Here is an 18,198-nt window from a genome sequence, read left to right as displayed (position 1 = left end):
CTTGCCCATTAGAATGGGGTGAATGAGTGGTTAAGATCAGGAAAATTTATTTCCTGTCTCTTCCCCTCACAATTTTAATCCTGGAATTGACTTAGGTATCCAAATCAATAGCAAACTCGCTATTGAAGCTTAATGGAATTGCTTTCACAAACTGCCTAACGTGACTGGAATAAAAACAAAATACTGTGGATGCTGGAAATCTAAAATAAAAACTGAAGGTGCTGGAAATACTCAGCAGGCCTGGCAGCATCAGTGGAGAGAGAAACAGAGTTAATATTTTGAGACCAATATGATTTTTCTTCAGGACTGGAGTATTTCGCAAGTTGACACAAGACTAGATAGATAATAGATAGATTTATTTCTATTCACTTAACTGGTTTCTTCCAATTGTGTTTTTGCAGTGTTAAGACGAGTTACTGCAAGGGAACATTCCTTAAAGGGTCTTCAGCTGACAGTTAGTCGTTATTACCATGATCTACAATCATGTTTGTATGGAAATAATGGTCCAAGAATCAAACAGCCTGAACAGTGTGATATTTGCGTCAATCCCACAGTGCTAAACTATATCCAGAAGACTCGCCTCTATAAACAAGAGTTAGAGGAAATTGCGAAGGATGTTTATTGTCACATTACCTTTGCAGACTCTCCAAGTTCAAAGCAACTTATTCTGAAGCCTTCTTTTGGTGCAGATATATTGTTATGCTATAAAGTTGCTAAGGACTGGAAGAAGCATGCTGAAGAGGCAGTTTGGAAATTCATCAACAAGTTTCACTTCAAAGACTTTCCAACTGATATAGATTTGTGGGAAAAAGTCAAGAACAAAAGCAGAGGATTGAAAGCTCCTGGCTTCGATGTTCTTTACTGTTCTACAGAAAACAAGATTGTCGTTGTTGGGGAACAAGATAAAGTTTTGGGCAGTTCCAGGAAGCTACAAGAAATATTGGAAAAGGCAAGAAGAGAATTGGAAGTTGAAAGGAATACTGTTGAAGAGCAAATTTTATTGGAAAGTCTCGAGGAGTTGGAATTTGTGCAAAGCCATGTCAAATATACTGTTCCCTCTGTGAAAATATCCACCAGCACAACTCCCCCAGCATTAAAACTGACAGGATTGAAGGAGGAAGTTGGCCAAGTTCACAAGGTCATCAGCGAGTTTCATTCCCAGTTAGAAAGGAAGCCTCTCAATCAGTCTTCACACCTGATAGGTTTTATCAAATCGTTAGACCTTAAGAAATTTGTGCAAACTCACTTCATTCAAAAAGGCATCAAGGCCACATTGCTGCATAAACAGTCTGTTGAGCTCTTGGCTGTCAAGGCAGATGTAAAGAAAGGAGAAGATAAAATAAAGCAACTTTTCCAGGAAGTAAGGATTGACTTCACCCCACAGCAAATCAACGTCGCCAAAGCTGACAAATGGAAACAGTTCCTTGATGACTTGAATTTCGACTTGAAGTCAAAAAATGTGGGCTGCACAATCATAGAGGAGAAAAATCAAGCTGCTGTAATAATCGTAGGATATTCAGATGTTGTTTCTGATTTTGAAATAAAGATAAATAGTTACCTGGACAATAAGCAGGTGATCGTGCAACATATTCCTGCCTCATTGATGCAGGTGGACTATATGGAAAGTTTCTTGAGTCTCACAGAACTGCCTGAAATCCGAAACAAAGGCATCATAGTATCATATATCAGAATGGCTTCTCCAGGTTTGGAAGTATCTGGTGCAGCAGAGCATTTAAAGGAGGCAGTTCCTGCTATTGAAGATAAGTTGTCACTGATTCAATCAGTAACCTGTACTTACAACAAACCAGGAGAGGCCAGAGCCCTGTCTAAGCACAAGGATGTCCTACAAGTCAAGGTTAAAAGTCATGGGTGTATGTTGTTAATTCAACCTGAGGAAGCAGCCCAGGATTCATCAAGCCTCCCGAAACCTGTAAGTGTACGCGAACAATGAAATGGCTTCATCTGGCAAACCATTATGCTAAACTAAAAGTCAGGTGAGCTTTTATGCCCAGTATATAATTGAATAAACTTAGATACCAAGCCCCCAACATCTATAGCAGTGTAGGAAGGGCACAAGTGAAGGCTAAAATGGCGGAAGTAGCATGTTTCCAATGGGGTAGGGGGATGCATAAAATAAGGCACCGAAATCGGCAGCCCACCCATCATATTTAAATGAATATCTAAGGGTCACTTATGGTTGTTACCAAGCCAGTTGACCCTGATAATATGTTGCCCATCCCAAAAACTGCTTGGGGCTGAATTTCCCCCCTGTCGGGGACAAAATTGAGGGGCGGGCGTGCACAATCGTGCTTCCGATCAGCGCCCCCAATCGGGGGCACAGTGCCATTTTATGTGTGACGTCTGTACAGAAACGTTATGCACTTCCTGTGCGGGTAGGAGGGAATCCCAAAATCGAGAGTGCGCTCTTTTGCGCATGCGCACGAAAGAGCACACTCATCTCCCTGAGGCTAAGTGCAGCCTCAGGGAGATCAGCTCAAAATGTAAAAGACCTAAAAATAAAAAAGTAAAATTTCCCTAACATGTCCCCTCATGTGGCAAGGTCACATGAGTTGGGACTTGTCCATAATTTTCATAAAAGCTTTATTAAAATTTTTAAAAACCTACATGAAATCTCATCCCGTCCGTGAATGAGGTTTCATGCTTTTTCTAGCTTGCGTCAGGACTCCTGGCCTGCCCGTCAACCTTAAGGTTGGACGGGCAGGTCCTTTAATTAATTACTTAATTGACTCTGTCAATGGCCTCAATTGAGCATTGACAGGTTGGCGGGCACGCGGTTGATTTGGCTGTGCCCCCACCTTCCTGAAAATTTAAATGGGGCGGGATGACATCAGGAGTTCCGCACGACGTCACCATGCATCACTTTACGTGTCAGTGAGTGCCCCCCCCCCCCCCCCCCCCCCCCCCCCCCACCATTGCCGACGTGTAAAATCCTGCCCTTGGTTTGGGCAGTCAAGTGAGAGTTGGGGGGGAAGAAGGAAGGGCGGGGTTTTATCTTTGTGGATGCCCTTTGCTGATTGGGGGTGGCCCCCTAACATAGAACAACCCCCTAACATAGAACACCCCCCCACGTGCTTTCTTCTTACCCATCCACAGCCTTAAGCCTTGTGCACCTCCCTGACCTGCCCAAACCCTCCCTCCCAAGGGGATCCACTGGCCTTCTTCCCTCCTCCTCTTGCAGACCTGGCAGCGCACACTAATGCGCCCTTGGCACTGCCGGGGCGGGCGGCAGCTCCCCAGGGCAGAACCTCCGCTCCCAGGGCTGGAGGTCCCACACTGGCCCTGTTAAGCCTGCCCTCAGTGCTTTACTGGTGTGCAGTGGGCTGGCATATAGCGGGTCAGCTGCACACCAACTTTGCTCCAGGGGGTTGGGGAAGGGGGGTGGGGGTGGGGTGGTGGGCATTGAGTTGTCCATCCCATTCCCTCCCCCACTGTAATATACTGTTTTCCACCCAGCAGTTGGCCAAGTAGGCAATCCGGCTGGAGGCTTCGGCCAGGGTCGCTTGATAATCCTCAATTTCGATGTCTGGGGAAGGCCTCAGTCTTACTTGAGGGGCTGAGAGCAGCACTCCTCCCCCGGCCCACAAAGACTGCTGAGAAAGGCGCTGTGGAGTTTATGGATTCAGCCGATCCCACCTCCCTTTCACTCCCAGGTTGCCCAACTGCCGGGAAACACATTCAGCAGCAGTGAATGTTAAATCGAGCACCCAAAATGCCCTGTCAGTAATCGATTTAAATGTGGCACTTAGGTGTCCTGCCTCATCACCGTTAAAAAAAGGAGTGTTGAGGTCACATTCCCATATTTAACTCTTTAGGCACCGCACCCACCACCCCCGTCCCGACTGCACTAACTGACTGTCATTGCGTGGCGGTGCGTTAACGTTGACGTTCAAGGAAGGTAATCCTATTGGAGGCCATGGTATCCGGTATTAGACTGATGATGAAGTTAAAAAGAAAATGGGGATCCAAGCACCAGAGCAGGTGGTGCGCATCCCTGCAAGGAAGTAACCCTTTAAAGTCACTGTGAACTTTGACAGCACCTGTTATTCTGATCAGATCTTACCAGATCAGGGTAATAGATCAAATGGCGGACATGAAGCACACACTCAGGAAGTGTGTTGCCTCCAATATTGGTGTTGGCAAAAAGGGTTGGCATCCAGGGCACTGAAAACTTTTTCACTTCTGTGGTTCATTTGCGATTTTTTGCAGCAGTGTGAGAGTTTTCATTTTCTGCCTCATTCAGATTGTGAGGTTAGGACTGAATTATGGATGCTTTTTACATTCATGAGCCCACTGCCCATTAGGAACTGGATTAGGATGGTCCAGAATCAATTCACACGGAATCCTCATATCAATAGAATGCAAAGATTTTTTTCCCATCAATTTGAGCTGGATGTGTAAAGGCAGTGTGTCCATTCTCTGTGCCATCCAACTAAGCTTCGATGATAGTACACTGTCGGTGGAGGGAGGGAATGTTTAAGGTGGGGTGCCAATTGAGTGGGCTGCTTTATCCTGGATTGTGTCGAGCCTCTTGAGTGCTGTTGGAGCTGCACTCATTCAGGCAAGTGGAAAGTATCCCATCACACTCCTGACTTGTGCCTTGAAGATGGTGGACAGGCTTCGGAGATTCAGGAGGTGAGTTCTCGTTGCAGAATTCCCAGTCCCTGACTTGCTTTTGTAGACACAGCATTTATATGACTGGTCTAGTTAAATTTCTAGTCAATGGTAATCCCCCGAATGTTGATGGTGGGGGGATTTAGCGATGATATACGTCAAGGGGAGGTAGTTAGGTTCTATATTGTTGTTGGTTGTCTTTGCCCGCCACAGGAGTGTGATGGAATACTCCCCACTTGCCTGGATGAGTGCAGCTCCTACAACACTCAAGAAGCTTGACACCATCCAGGACAAAGCATCCCACTTGATTGGCACCACATCCGCAAACATTCACTCCCTCCACCACTGACGCACAGTAGCAGCAGTGTTTACCATCCACACGATGAACTGCAGGAATTCACCAAGACTCCTATGTCCAGAAATTTCCATACTTGGTCAAATCGTAGGTCAAGTGACTTCTGCAGCCAGTTTAAGGTCAACATCTTTGCTTGGCAAAATTCCTTTTAAGCTCAATATATATCTGAACAGCCAATGAAATTAAAGACTAATATTCCACATGCGAATGAAACGTCACCATGACAGTAGAGTGAATTGAATTTGACTGAAGACTGGCATCTGTGTTGCTGGGGACCTAGAAGAATCTAAACTTGTTCAACAATTTTCAGGAATAACGCATTGTTGGTAAAATATTTAGACCTGCCTGCTCGTAAACAATTTTTCTTTTGCTGATCAGGTTATAAAACAACAGAAACAAGCCCTGAAGTTACCAATGCCTTCTCCTCAAGGTAAGATATCATTGGTACAATTTTAAAACAAGATGGTAGAATTGGCAATTTAAACAAAATGCATATGGAACAGCAGCCATTTCTAAAAAAAAACATGGTTGTACTGACTTTATTCTCATGATGGTTTATCAGCTATGTCAATCTTTGCCATATAGCCTGATTGAAATAATATTTTTGCAACTTCTTGGTATCTAACTCATTCCCTCATTATAATGATGGTCCTGAGATCCCTTTGTACTGTGTGTGCAAAGGTCCATCTGGTGTGTGATTGTAGGAGCTTTGTTTCAAGATTCTTGAAACAGATGGAGACCAATGGGTGTATTATCCCCCCCCAGCTACTGGCAAACCCGCATCATCAGCTTGGTCAGAAACATGTGCTGACCAATTAGCCACAACCCTGGCGGCCTGGAATATTTTAATGGCCAGGTCTCAGTGCATTGAAGTGGTGAGCTGGGATCAGAGATCGTAAGCCTCAGGCAGAGTCAGTCTCAAGACTGACCAACCCATGAGTTGGAAGGAAACAGGATCGAGGGCGAGATGTGGGCCTGAAGCCTGGAGTTTGGTGGTGGGGGGGAGGAGAGGGGGTCGGGGGCACTGAGATGCTGTGGCCTTGGTCGAGGCTGTAATTGTAGACTTGTACTTTTGCTCCGCTCAGTCCCACAAAAAGAAAGAAGAATGAATTGCCTTTGGCCAAACCTCCAGCTGATACTGGCTGGAGCATGCAAGGCACAATGGCTGCCCAGCCTGGTCAAAAAGTGGCAGTCGGGGTCTTTCATGCATCACTTTAACTGTGTCTACCACCTAGCCCAGGAGGCTGCTCTGGCTGCCCAGCAATAGGCCTTGGGAAATAGGCCACTGCCACAGTGATAGTGAGAATGGAGCGGCAGGTCCTTCCAGTCATTATCAGGCTATTTCTTCTGGGTCGGAGGCCTTAAAATTTAAATTTCATTTCAAACTTAAGTGCCATATCTTTCTTAATATCATGCATAATCAAATTCATGTTAGAACAAGTTCCAGGGCAGAACTTGACCCATGGCAGGGCGGTGCAGGTAGGAAGCTGAGTGCCGCCCGCGATCGGGACCGGAAGACAATTTCACACTGGCAAGCCAATTAAGACCCACCCCAGCGTGAAACGCGAGCCACAGCGGGTGGGGCGAGCGTGACCTTCGCACATGCACGCAAGTGCACACCTCATAATCTCCCTGAGGCACAGAGCTGCCTCAGGGAGATGAGGAATTATATATAAGGAAGAAAATAAAAATGTAATGAAACATGTCCCCCCACGTGACTCCGTCACATGAGCAGGGACATGTTATTAATTAAATTTTAAAATTTTTAATTTTTATTTGCTTTAGGAAATCTCATCCTGCCTGTGGATGAGGTTTCCTAAAAAAGTGCAAAGGCTGCTTAACCTTTTCAGCAAAAAATTCAGCTTAATTGATAGATTCCAGGAGGATGAGGGTGATACACATTGAGGACATTCCATAGATCTTTATTTTGCCGCTGTGAATGTCTGGCTCCTGTCTGGCTGAGGGCAGCTTGCTTGCCCTCTGTGATCATGGTCATTTCATGAAGACTCAGCCATGAAATTTTAAATGCACATGGTCCTTTGTCAGCCTCCAGCATCTGTCCCCTTTAGGAGCACACCATCACCAGACACAGATGCTGAAGAGATGGGGGGCAGCCCCACCTTGAAGGTGCTGAGAGCACACAGAGAGAATTATGGAAATCTGTGATGTCTGCCCATGACATTCTGGCAGCAATAACAAGCACCATCGAGGCGCAGGCATCACTAATGTGTCCAGTGAGTGTACAGCTGGACCATCATTTTGGTCTGAAGGTTACACACCACACAAGAAAGAGACCCTGGACTGAGACATCTGCCTTTATATTGTGCAAGAACCATGGTTTCACATCTGAGTGACACAAACACTGCTCATCAGAACAAGGAGCCGTAGACAAGGAGACATTCTTGGCAGTTTATCTACAATAGTGAACGCTATGTACATGTGACCAACACCCATGCCCACGCTGTGCAACTACATCTTCTTAACCTTCCTGACACTGCCGCTACCATGTTATGGGAGTGAGCTCGGGGATGGGCCGGAAGGTGGTGAGGTTGGCACCTGCCCTATTTTATGTGCCCTACCCCCCCCAGCCAAAAACACACCTAGTGGAGGCATGTAAAATCCAGCCCTACATGAGGGCTGCACCGTTGAAATATGTCCATTTCTAAACAAATTGCAACTCTGCTTTGCTCTCTTTGCAGTGCCTACACCAACGCCAACAGTCCCAGCAATACAAATATCTGGGGTAACTGTAGAACTGAAAAAGGGTGATATCACCCAAGAAAGTACAGATGCCATAGTAAATTCTACCAACAACACATTGAACTTAAATTCTGGTAAGTTTAAGAGATAATAAATCTAAATATTAATAGCAAACTAAATGGTAAACTTTCCACTACATGGGGTGCATTCAACCTTGACGGAAACTGGTGGGTGGGTAGATAAAAACAACTGGGGAACTTTCCTGCTCCATTCTTGCCCGCTTCCTACAGCTTCCAATTTTAACCTTTTCTTCTGAGCAGGCAGAAAGGACATTTATCAAGAACTGGTGGGGTCTTCCTTTAAATAAGTAAATTGGGCTTCTATGATATCATCAAGGCCCAACTGTTACGTTAATCAGTGGCCTGGACAAGGAAGTTATTGTGGATGAGGCTGTCAAATGAGAATGAGACTACATCTGGGCCAAAAGAACCACTGAAAAGCTAATATATATTATTTTTTCTTGACTTCCCTTGTGGGGCTGCAGGAGCAGTGATGCTCATCTGAGTTCCATAGATAACATTCAGCTCTAGGCTTAACCACCCCACCGCACACCCCAGTGAAAAGTAAATCAATCGCGGTGAATGATGAGCAGTTAATTCATCACTGATCATTTTACATTATCGTCATCCAATGCTAGAATTGCGCAAATTTCACAAAAAGAATCTGTGTCTGACTTATGAATCTGGATCACCAAATAGCAAATGTCTTGTTCTCTCCTTCACATCTGTATTTTTGTTTTATTTTACCTGCAGGTGTGTCCGGTGCAATACTAAAAGCTGCAGGCAGCTCTGTGGAGGATGAATGCAAAGCCCTAGGTACTGGTACCTCTTAGCCAGAGTTGTGTTTTTCTAGAATGTATGCTTGAAGAAGTAACTACATTGGTATGATAATTGTATAATAGCTCTCACATCGAGTAAGTCTCAAAGCAAATAACAATTGGGAGAAAAAAAGACACTAAAAAGTGACAATAGAGATTAAGGGGGCAGCATGAAGTTGAAGAGATCAATTTATGATTTATTATAAGATTTATTATATAAGATTTATGAGAAACTTTTGATGGAAATGAGAGATGTGCTGATGCTCATGCCAATCTGCTGGATCTATGTTACTGTAAAAGTATCAAAACTTCATGTTATTTACTGATGAAATGAAGGTGATTTACACTGAAGCCTGTTTAACAGGATGACACTGAACAGATGGGAGGGGGAAAGCTGGGTGGCTGCTTCTGCTGTAACATCCTGACAGCCGTTGGGGATAATGTCTGTGTAATGGGTTGTCATCCTGGGCAATTTTGGGAATCCCTTCAGATTGACCAATGGTACCCAAGTCTGCTGAGATAGAGTAGGCTCTGTTCTAGGCCAAAGTTAATGACAATCAGTGCCTCTGGGTCAAAGGCTTCATGTCATAGGAGAGCAGTTATTTAAAAACTTGGCATGTTTGCATTTGCCTCAATCACTTAGCAGTATCCTCCACTGGAGGATACTCTTAGGTTATGCTGGCTTCCAGGAGAGCAAGTGCCTCTGTAACCCCACTGCAAACACAGGTGCCCATTTCAATTGTTCAAATTACCCCTTGTCCTGGCTTTGGTACAGGATTATGATGGCATAACGATTGTGGGCACAACTTCCACTGGGATTTCAAAGCTAATGTCTTGGTTATCACCCAGTTGTGTATTACGACAAATTGAATTCTGCTGGACAAGGCTCTATCATATCTTGCCTGTCCTAAAATTTAAGTAACAGCATTCTTAAAAATAACTAGCCTGTGGCAGCTTTGTCAGAGCTAAAGAAAAAAAAATCCGTTTCATGCAAACCTTGTACAAAAGACTGACTATGCGATGCCCAGCAAGTATCCCAACACAAAAACAAAAACAGAATTACCTGGAAAAACTCAGCAGGTCTGGCAGCATCGGCGGAGAAGAAAAGAGTTGACGTTTCGAGTCCTCATGACCCTTCGACAGAACCTCCACTTGAATGGTACATATCTCAGCTGGGAAAATATCTACTGCAGCTTTCATATGGGAGAAGAGATAACATAGTGTATCGGCTACTTTGGGCTGTGAACATAAGTGTATTCTTAACAATGTTGCAGTTAGAGGTTAATGAGGGTGAATTTCTTCCACTCATTTCTTCCCTAGGTCAACAGCCAAACGATGGTGTTGTAGTCACCAAAGGTGGCCAGCTTCAGTGTGAATATATAGTGCACATGGTCGGGCCCACATTAGCAGCCGGCATCACAACATCAGTGCACAAGGTCCTTGAGGAATGTGAAAAGCTGGATATCACTACTGTAGCATTCCCAGCCATTGGGACAGGTAATCTCTACCCCCATATGTGCAGTTTGGTCAGCTTATTCTGTGATTTATTTTTACTTTGCTCTTAATTTTCTGAGACTTACTAATGTTTTTTTTTGGGATTTTATTCAGGTAAAGGTGGCATCAGTTGTGAAACTGCCATCAACGCAGTCTTTAGTGGAATGGAGAATTATTTCTCGACTATTGCATTGTCCAAGATGAAAGTCATTTCGATTATTGCATTTGAGTCATATATTTATGACAATTTTGCTGATGCTTTTGACGTGAAGAAGTTGAGCCTCGATGTGGGCACAGTGGTAATCTTTGCATCCTGAAAGGATTTCATTTTCGCTATCTCTCACATAGCAGAACACATTGGGAAGAATATTCCTGTCGGTGAGCGGAGGGGGTGGGGGGGGTGTGGGTGGGGCCCGCTCACCGACACATAAAATGACGTGGCATGACGTTGGGTGGAACTCCCGACATCACCCCGCGTCATTTCCATTTTCAGGCCGGCAGGGGCGCAACCGAGTCAGCTGCGTGCCGGTCAGCCTGTCAATGGCCTATGAGGCCATTGAGAAAGTAATTAACTTCGTTAATGGACTTGCCCGTCCAACCTTAAGGTTGGCAGGCAGGCCAGGAGCCCTGGCAGGCTTCAGAAAAAGCATGAAACTTCATCCACAGGCAGGATGAGGTTTAATGAGGGTATTTAAATTTTTAATAAATGTTTCAATAAAAGTTATGGGACATGTCCCAACTCATGTGACAGTGTCACATGAGGGAACATGTCAGGGAAATCTTTCTATCATTTGTATAACAATTTTTAATTTGGAGCCAATCTCCTTGAGGCAGCACTTAGCCTCAGGGAGATCAGTGCACTCTTTTGTGCGCCCGCCCGCTCAGGGAGTGCATAGTGCTTCCTGGCGGACGTCACGCTGGGTGGGCCTTAATTGGCCCGCCCACATAAAATGGATCAGAGGCGCGTCCGCCCACGCCCGCTCCCACACTGCCCTGCCAGCAGGGGGAAAATTTTTCTGATTAAAAAGTAGAAACTAATAACTTACCATTTCACTTATGCAATGCTGTTATTTTAAGAACACAGGGACATAGGAGCCTGTTCCGCTATTCAGTGAGACCATGGTTGACCTGTATTCTAACTCCATCCACCTGTGTTGGCTCCATTTCCCTTAACACCCTTTGTTGGCAAAGATCTATTGATCCCAGATTCAAAATTATTAATTGAGATCACATTTCACGCATCTTGTGGGAGAGAGTTCTACATTTCTATGATCCTTCACATGAAGAGGTATTTCCTAATATTTCTCTTGAATGACCTGGCTCTGATATAAATTTCATGTTCTCTTGTTCTAGACTCTCCCACCAGTGGAGAAGGCTTCTTTCTCTCTTTCTATCCTGTCAATTCCTTTTAAAGTCCTAAATACTTTGACGAAATCTTCTATCTTCCAGGAAATACAAACCTTTTTTATGTAATTTCTCCTCATAATCTAATCCTTAGAGCCCGAGTAACATTCCAGTAAATCTATGCTATACTTTTTCCAAGGCCAATATATCATTTTTACAGGGCAGCTTTCAGAACTAGAAACTGTAATCCAGATGTGGTCACTTCTTTAAGACATTTCAGCAAATTGTTTATCCCAGTATGATTGAGTTTAATATAGAAATTCCTCCTAAATCTGCAGAAGGATTGCTTTCCCTCTAAAGCTCTTACGTTCAGGCACTATTCAGGGAGAAACACCCCTAAAGTGCAGTCACACTGATGTGATTCGAACCAACCTAGATTTCCAGACTCAGGTGATTAACATTCAAACAGCTCCAACCTCTGACAGGACCCCGCACTTAGAAACAAGGGGCAGAAATCCAACCACTCCAGAAAAAACTCCAATCTGTCAGACATCAGCAGCTAATGGTCTCCTAATCAAAGATGTCCAGTAGCATAATGAAAGAGTATTTTACCTTTAGTCAGGCTCACCCTTCTTACTCTTTGCCCCTCTGGGCGTTGGGCACAAGCCCCTTTTTGAGAATCCTTTTGGAGTTGAGAGAAGAATTGAGGACTAAATAGCCTATCCTACCTCACTAGCATGTCTAAGAACATAAGAAATAGAAGCAGGAGCTGGATATATGGCCCATTGAACCCACTCCGCCATTCAATAAGATCATAGCTGGACTTGTACATCAAGTCCACCTATACATTCTATCTCCAAAATCCCTACTTATCTATTGATCTCAGTCTTGGATATACTTATTGGCTGAGCATCCACAGTCTCTTGAGGTTGGGAATTCCAAAGTCTTACACCCTCAATGAAGAATGTTCTCTGCACCCCAGTCCCAAATGGCCAACTTCTTACACAAAGTTGACTCCAAGTTCTGGATTCTCCAGCCAGGGAATCTCTCAATAACTACCTGTCAAGTACTCTAAGAATTTTATACATTTCAGTGAGATCACCTCTCATTTTTCTAAATTCCAGGGAATATAGGGCCATTCTACTCAATCTCTGCTTATAGGCCAGCTCTCTCATTCCTGGAATCAATCTAATGAACTTCCATTACACCCCTCTATCCTTTCCTCAGTAGGGAGACCAAAATTGCACACACTACTCCAGGTTCTAGATGATTGCAGCAAGTTGACATTACTCTACTCCAGCCTGCTTGCAATAATGGCTAACACATAATTTACTTTCTAGCTGCTTGCTGTACCTACATTTAACTTTCTGTGATTCGTTTCCCCAACACCAACCTTTACTAGTTTCTAACCTTTTAAAATAATATCCTGCTTTTCCATTTTTCCTGCAAAAGTGGATAATTTCACACTTCCCCACATTATACTCCATTTATCAGCTCCTTGCCCAAGCACTGGTCTATATCCACTGCAGCCTCTTTGCATCCTCCTCACAGTTTACTTTCTCACCTAACTTTGTATCATCAGTAAACTTGGATGTGTTAATCTTGATCCCCTTATTTAAGTCAATAATACAGATTATAAATGGCTTTCACCCAAGAGCTGATCCATACCAACACTCCACCAGTTCCGAATATCCTGCCATCCATAAAGTGATTCATTTATTCCTACTGTTTGTTTTCTGTTCTTTAACCGATCCTTAATCAATTCTAATATCCCAAAACCCATGAGCGCTAATTTTGCGAGGCAACCTCTTATGTGGCATTTATTGAATGCCTTCTGAAAATCCAAATATGCTATATCTACTGGTTGCCGCTTATCTACTCTGCTAATTACACCCTCAAAAAATTCTGGTAGAGTTGTCAAACATGATTTCCCTCCCATAAACTGTGTTGAGTCTGCCTACTCATATTGTGGCTTTCCAAGTGTCCTGTTACCATATGGTTAAGAATACATTCTCACATTTTCCCTGCTACTGTTTTTCTCCTTCCTCTAACAAACAACCCACAGAGTCCATTCAAGAATCTAGGGAATTCTGGAACATCAAAAGCAATGCGTTTATTATCTCTGCAGCCAACTCTTTTAAAGCCCATCAGGTCCAGTCGATTTTTCAGCTTTTCATCCCATTAATTTCTCCGGTAATTTTTCTTCACTATTATTAATTACTTTAAGTTTATCACTTTCATTAGACTCTTGGCTCCACACAATTTCCAGAATGTTTAGTGTCTTCTCATAGACACAAAATATTTGTTTAATGTCTCTGCCATTTCGTTCTTCCCTTTGTAATTTCTGCTCTCTCTCCCTTGAATGAACTTATGTTTAGTTCTTTTTCATATATTTTTCAAAGCTCTTATGATCTGTTTTATATTTCATGCTAGCTTAATCTCAAGATCTATTTTCCCCGCCTTTATAAATTTCTTTGCTAATTTTTAATCCTCAGGGTCACTGCTCTTTTTGGCAACATTGTAAGCTTCTTTTAATCTAATACTATCTAACTTCTCTAGGTCGTCACGGCTTTGCAACTTTCCCAGTGGGTTTTTATTCTTCAAAGAAAGTATATGCACTGAGCATTTTGAATTATTTATTTATAATTTGCTATATTTATTGACCACCACATCCTTTTATCTACCCCAGCAAACTTGTCCCTCGCAAATCAGTAATTGGCTTTGTTTACATTTAAAGCCCTAGGGTGGGATTTTCCAGTCCCACCGGCAGCAGAAATCATTGCAGGTGGGATGGAAAATTTGACAGACTGGCAAAAGGTTCATTGACTATGGCTAGAAATGTGCAAATCCTGACCTTAGTTTCATATTTAACCACAATTTCTTAAACTTAATATGAAATTCTATCATATGATCAATCTTCCCCAGTGGATTCTTTGCTACAAGATTATTAATTAACCCTATCACATTGCACAATGCTAGATCCAAAATAGCCTGTTCTCTAGATGGTTCCTCAACATATCATTCTAGGAACAATCTCAAATGCATTTTATGAACTTGGTCTCCAAGCGTGTCCAGTCCATATGAAGGTTGAGGCCCCCCAAGATTATTGCATTACTCTTCTTACACGTTTTTCTAATTTCCTGATTTATATTCTGTCCAACATTGTTATTACTGTTATGAGGCCTATAAACAATTCTGCATTTCGCGGACCTGCCGCAGGCACAAGCAAACCTCGATCCTCAGGAAAAGTGCCCCAATTTCCTGGATAAGTACAGAGTTTGGAGATCCGGAATCATGAATTTCCACTACTTTTTGCTCTGCCTTACCCAGGCACTTAAAAGGAAGAATTCCTCTGAAAAATTTAACTGTGCCTAGTATAATGCAGATTCCTATGCTAAACATGCAAAGTTAAGGCCTGCCCTGACTCTGGAATAATATAAAGTGATACTTCCATCCACGGGGTGTCACCACTTTGCTGCAGTGTTAGGTCTTTATTTAGTATGAAGGCTGCATTTACACTATAATTTCAGTTGTCATCATGAAATAAATGCTACAACCTAAAACATGAATTAAGCATGAGGGCAGAACTTTCAACACTCCAAATGTTCTGAATCATGAGTGGAGTGATAGATGTTTTCAGAATGTAACAGTAGTGTGCAATATAATTTGTTATGTATCTACTCACCAGGAATACAAATTTTGTTTAAGGTATTATCTATGGTAATGATTGGTTAAAGAGCAAGACTCAAAGTAGAGAATGAGACAAATTTTACGATAGAAAGCACCAATTCTATTTTAGTTTGCAATGTTTTTGATTTCATATTGAATGGAAATAATTCAAAATGAACATTTGTCACAATGAGGTAGTGAGAGTGCAAACCTGTAGCAGCCAGTTTTTCATCTCAATAAATTGTTTGTTAAACAGCTTTCAGTCTCTCTGAAACTGTTGTTTTGTACATCTTGACATCTCACAGGAACTAATTTAGTTATTGAAAAATAATGATACTGAATTCACTCAGTGTCAGAGAGCAGGATGTTGTAAATATTTCTGTTTTGTTAACTCATTCAAGACATTGTATTAAATTGCCTCTCTCTTTTCAAATTTGAACATTTTAGGGCACAGCACAGATGACTGCAAATCTTCAACATAGCTACATCCCACCAGGTAATGGTCACCTCCATTCTTCCCTGTAAAATGATTGTCTTTATTCTTACAACAAACCTGTATCTGGCCCCTGAGCTAATTCTGTAAAGAGGTAAAATTTATACCTTATATTTAACTTCATATTTCCCTGCCTAACCACACTCTGGCTGTACATGCACCACACGGACTGCACCAGTTCAAGAAGGTGCCTCACCACTACCTTCTCAAGGGCAGTCAAGGATGAGCAATCAAAATGCTGACCTGGCCAGCGATGCACACAACCCACGAAAGAATAAATTTTTTTTTTTCATAAATTGCAATTGTTTAAACATGTATATATGATTTGGCTCACTGAAAACCTCCTATGTTTTTACTGAATGTCCTGCTTCAACAATGGCAGTAATCAATAGGACGGGAACCCTGCAGACCAGTCTCCACATTTTCCACCAGGCTACTGTAAGTAGCTAAAGTGCACAATAGTTCCGAACCCAAATTCTGCATCCAAACAGTGGCACACTGCTGGTAATCTGCAAACTCTAAATTTGTGACCAATTTGGATTGGGAATAACCAGTTAAATTGGCACCTTGATGAAGCAGGGCAAATCAATAGCCCACCCTTCTCTAGTGCATGACACTATTTTGGAAGTGATATAAGCATTTGATGGACTGAGGGTGATAGTATGCATTGCAGTTCCTGACATGAACTAACAGCATTTCTGATGCCAAGTGAAAGCAAATCTCTGTGTTACTCTGCAGCTCAAAAGACAGGGTTGTTGTCTACACAGCTGAAAATCCATAATGCTATTGTGGAGGTAAAGCAAGGAGACATAACCCTGGAAAATGTGAACGCAATAGTAAATTCCACAACTACAACACTGGATCTCAATTCCGGTAAGTTAACTTTTGTTTGTATTTAAACCCTTAGACCTTAGAATTTCATTTGGTCGAATCTTTGAACTTTTGAATAAAATATTCAACCCTGTAATGAAATAGATTTGGTGAGTTTTGTCAATTAAGGAATACCCAAACACATATGAAACTTAAAACTTCCATTAGTACTCTGGGATCTTAAAAATAAAATGAAAGGAAATTGGCAAACTGGGATTTCAGCTTTAAGGGGAGAATTTTCTCCCCATCGGGCAGGCTGGGCTGGAGCAGGCACGCAGCCGAATGCCACCCGCGATCGTCTGCGCGCTGCCGTTTTATGTGGGCAGGCCAATTAAGGCCCGCCCAGCATGACACGCACCCGGAAGTGCTCAGCGCTATCTGTGCGGGCGGGGGGGGGGAAAGAGGTAGAGTCGGGGCCTGCACTCTTTCGTGCTTACGCATGAAAGAGCACAGAAATCTCCCTGAGGCCTAGAGCTGCCTCAGGGAGATTCATTTGATAATGAAAACGTGAAAAAAAAAAATTTTAAAAATTATTCAGACATGTCCCCTTATATGACAGTGTCACATGAGCTGGGACATGTCTATGAATTTTAATAAAAATTTTTATTAACATTATAAACCCTTCACGAAACCTCATCCCACCCCTGGCTGAGATTCCATGATAACTGCAAAGGCTGCCTGGGCTCTTTGCCTGCCTGCCAACCTTAAGGTTGGACCGGCAGCCCTGACAACTACTTCAATTAGTTGATTAATGGCCTTAATAGGCCATTGACAGCTCGGCGGGCACGCAGCTGACTCCAGTCCCCCCCCCCCCACCCCGCACGCCGACCAGAAGATTCTGCCCTAAAAGTTGACTGTGGGCTAGGGTCCTTAGTTTGGTCTATGGGAGCTGTTTCTTTCTATCCTCCTGGTATTTGAAATACAATTATCTGTTACCTGCTTGGCTTGACATTGATCACAATGAGCCATAGTGTATAGAGTTAAAAGGTGGATTGTAGTGTGTTGCACATGACCAGTGAAAGGATTTGGAATAATGTTGGAGAGATCATTTCATGGACAGCATAGTGCTTTTTGGAAACTAGAAAACGAATAGGTAATAATTTCCTTAAGCATTGCCAGGTGTCATCTTGTCACTATTTAATGAGACAAGTAGAATTCTTTTCGCTAGAATTTGTGGTTGTCAGTACGAAACTGTTAATAATTTGTTGCAATTGATATTTTGACATAAGATGGATGTCTCTTCCCTGATTTGTAGGGGCTCACAATAGCAATTATTGCTACTGCACTTGCAAGATTGTCAAGATTTGGAAATGAAATGAACAGGAGGGTTGCAGTGGTGGCACATTTTACTTAATTAGAATAAAAATGCAGAGATCAGAGTCAGTTTTGAATAGGGTTGTCAGAAAGGTTCTCTTTGGCTTTCTGATCCATTTGCTTTTGCTCTTAAAATTGATGGTAAGCTACCCCTATTGTTTTCTATACAATATTCTTCCTCCTGATCTCAGGACATATATCAACTGTGGCTGAGATGATAGCACTTTCAGTTGGACACAAGGAGGAAATTGCCGATCCTGGAAATGACTCTTACAATTTTCCCTTCCTTATTTTGGGAAAGATCCTATGTTTTGGGCTGAAATTAGAAACTCAATGAAGCTTCCAAAGTAAACCATTCCACCTTCTGTATATTGCGTTCATTTCTTTGCAGTAACAACATGTTATATAAGTGCAAAAGGCCACATGTTCTGAGGATTGACTTATGGATGG

At 42.7% G+C, this 18,198-nt stretch overlaps 1 protein-coding gene across 2 annotated transcripts in view; it reads left to right on the top strand.

The window, feature by feature from the left end:
- LOC121284966 (protein mono-ADP-ribosyltransferase PARP14-like) overlaps positions 1–18,198 on the top strand; it is a 58,525-nt gene that overhangs the window by 13,427 nt on the left and 26,900 nt on the right. For both annotated transcript variants that reach the window (XM_041200965.1, XM_041200964.1), the window contains 8 exons: positions 402–1,930; positions 5,366–5,417; positions 7,687–7,821; positions 8,500–8,562; positions 9,885–10,061; positions 10,173–10,357; positions 15,519–15,567; positions 16,303–16,437. In XM_041200965.1, coding sequence (XP_041056899.1) covers positions 402–1,930; positions 5,366–5,417; positions 7,687–7,821; positions 8,500–8,562; positions 9,885–10,061; positions 10,173–10,357; positions 15,519–15,567; positions 16,303–16,437 — 2,325 coding nt within the window. The remainder of the gene's footprint in view (positions 1–401; positions 1,931–5,365; positions 5,418–7,686; positions 7,822–8,499; positions 8,563–9,884; positions 10,062–10,172; positions 10,358–15,518; positions 15,568–16,302; positions 16,438–18,198) is intronic.

The sequence above is a fragment of the Carcharodon carcharias genome, chromosome 12, assembly GCF_017639515.1.
Source record: "Carcharodon carcharias isolate sCarCar2 chromosome 12, sCarCar2.pri, whole genome shotgun sequence".
Classification (NCBI taxonomy): domain Eukaryota; kingdom Metazoa; phylum Chordata; class Chondrichthyes; order Lamniformes; family Lamnidae; genus Carcharodon; species Carcharodon carcharias.
This window is presented reverse-complemented; position numbering and strand designations above follow the sequence as displayed.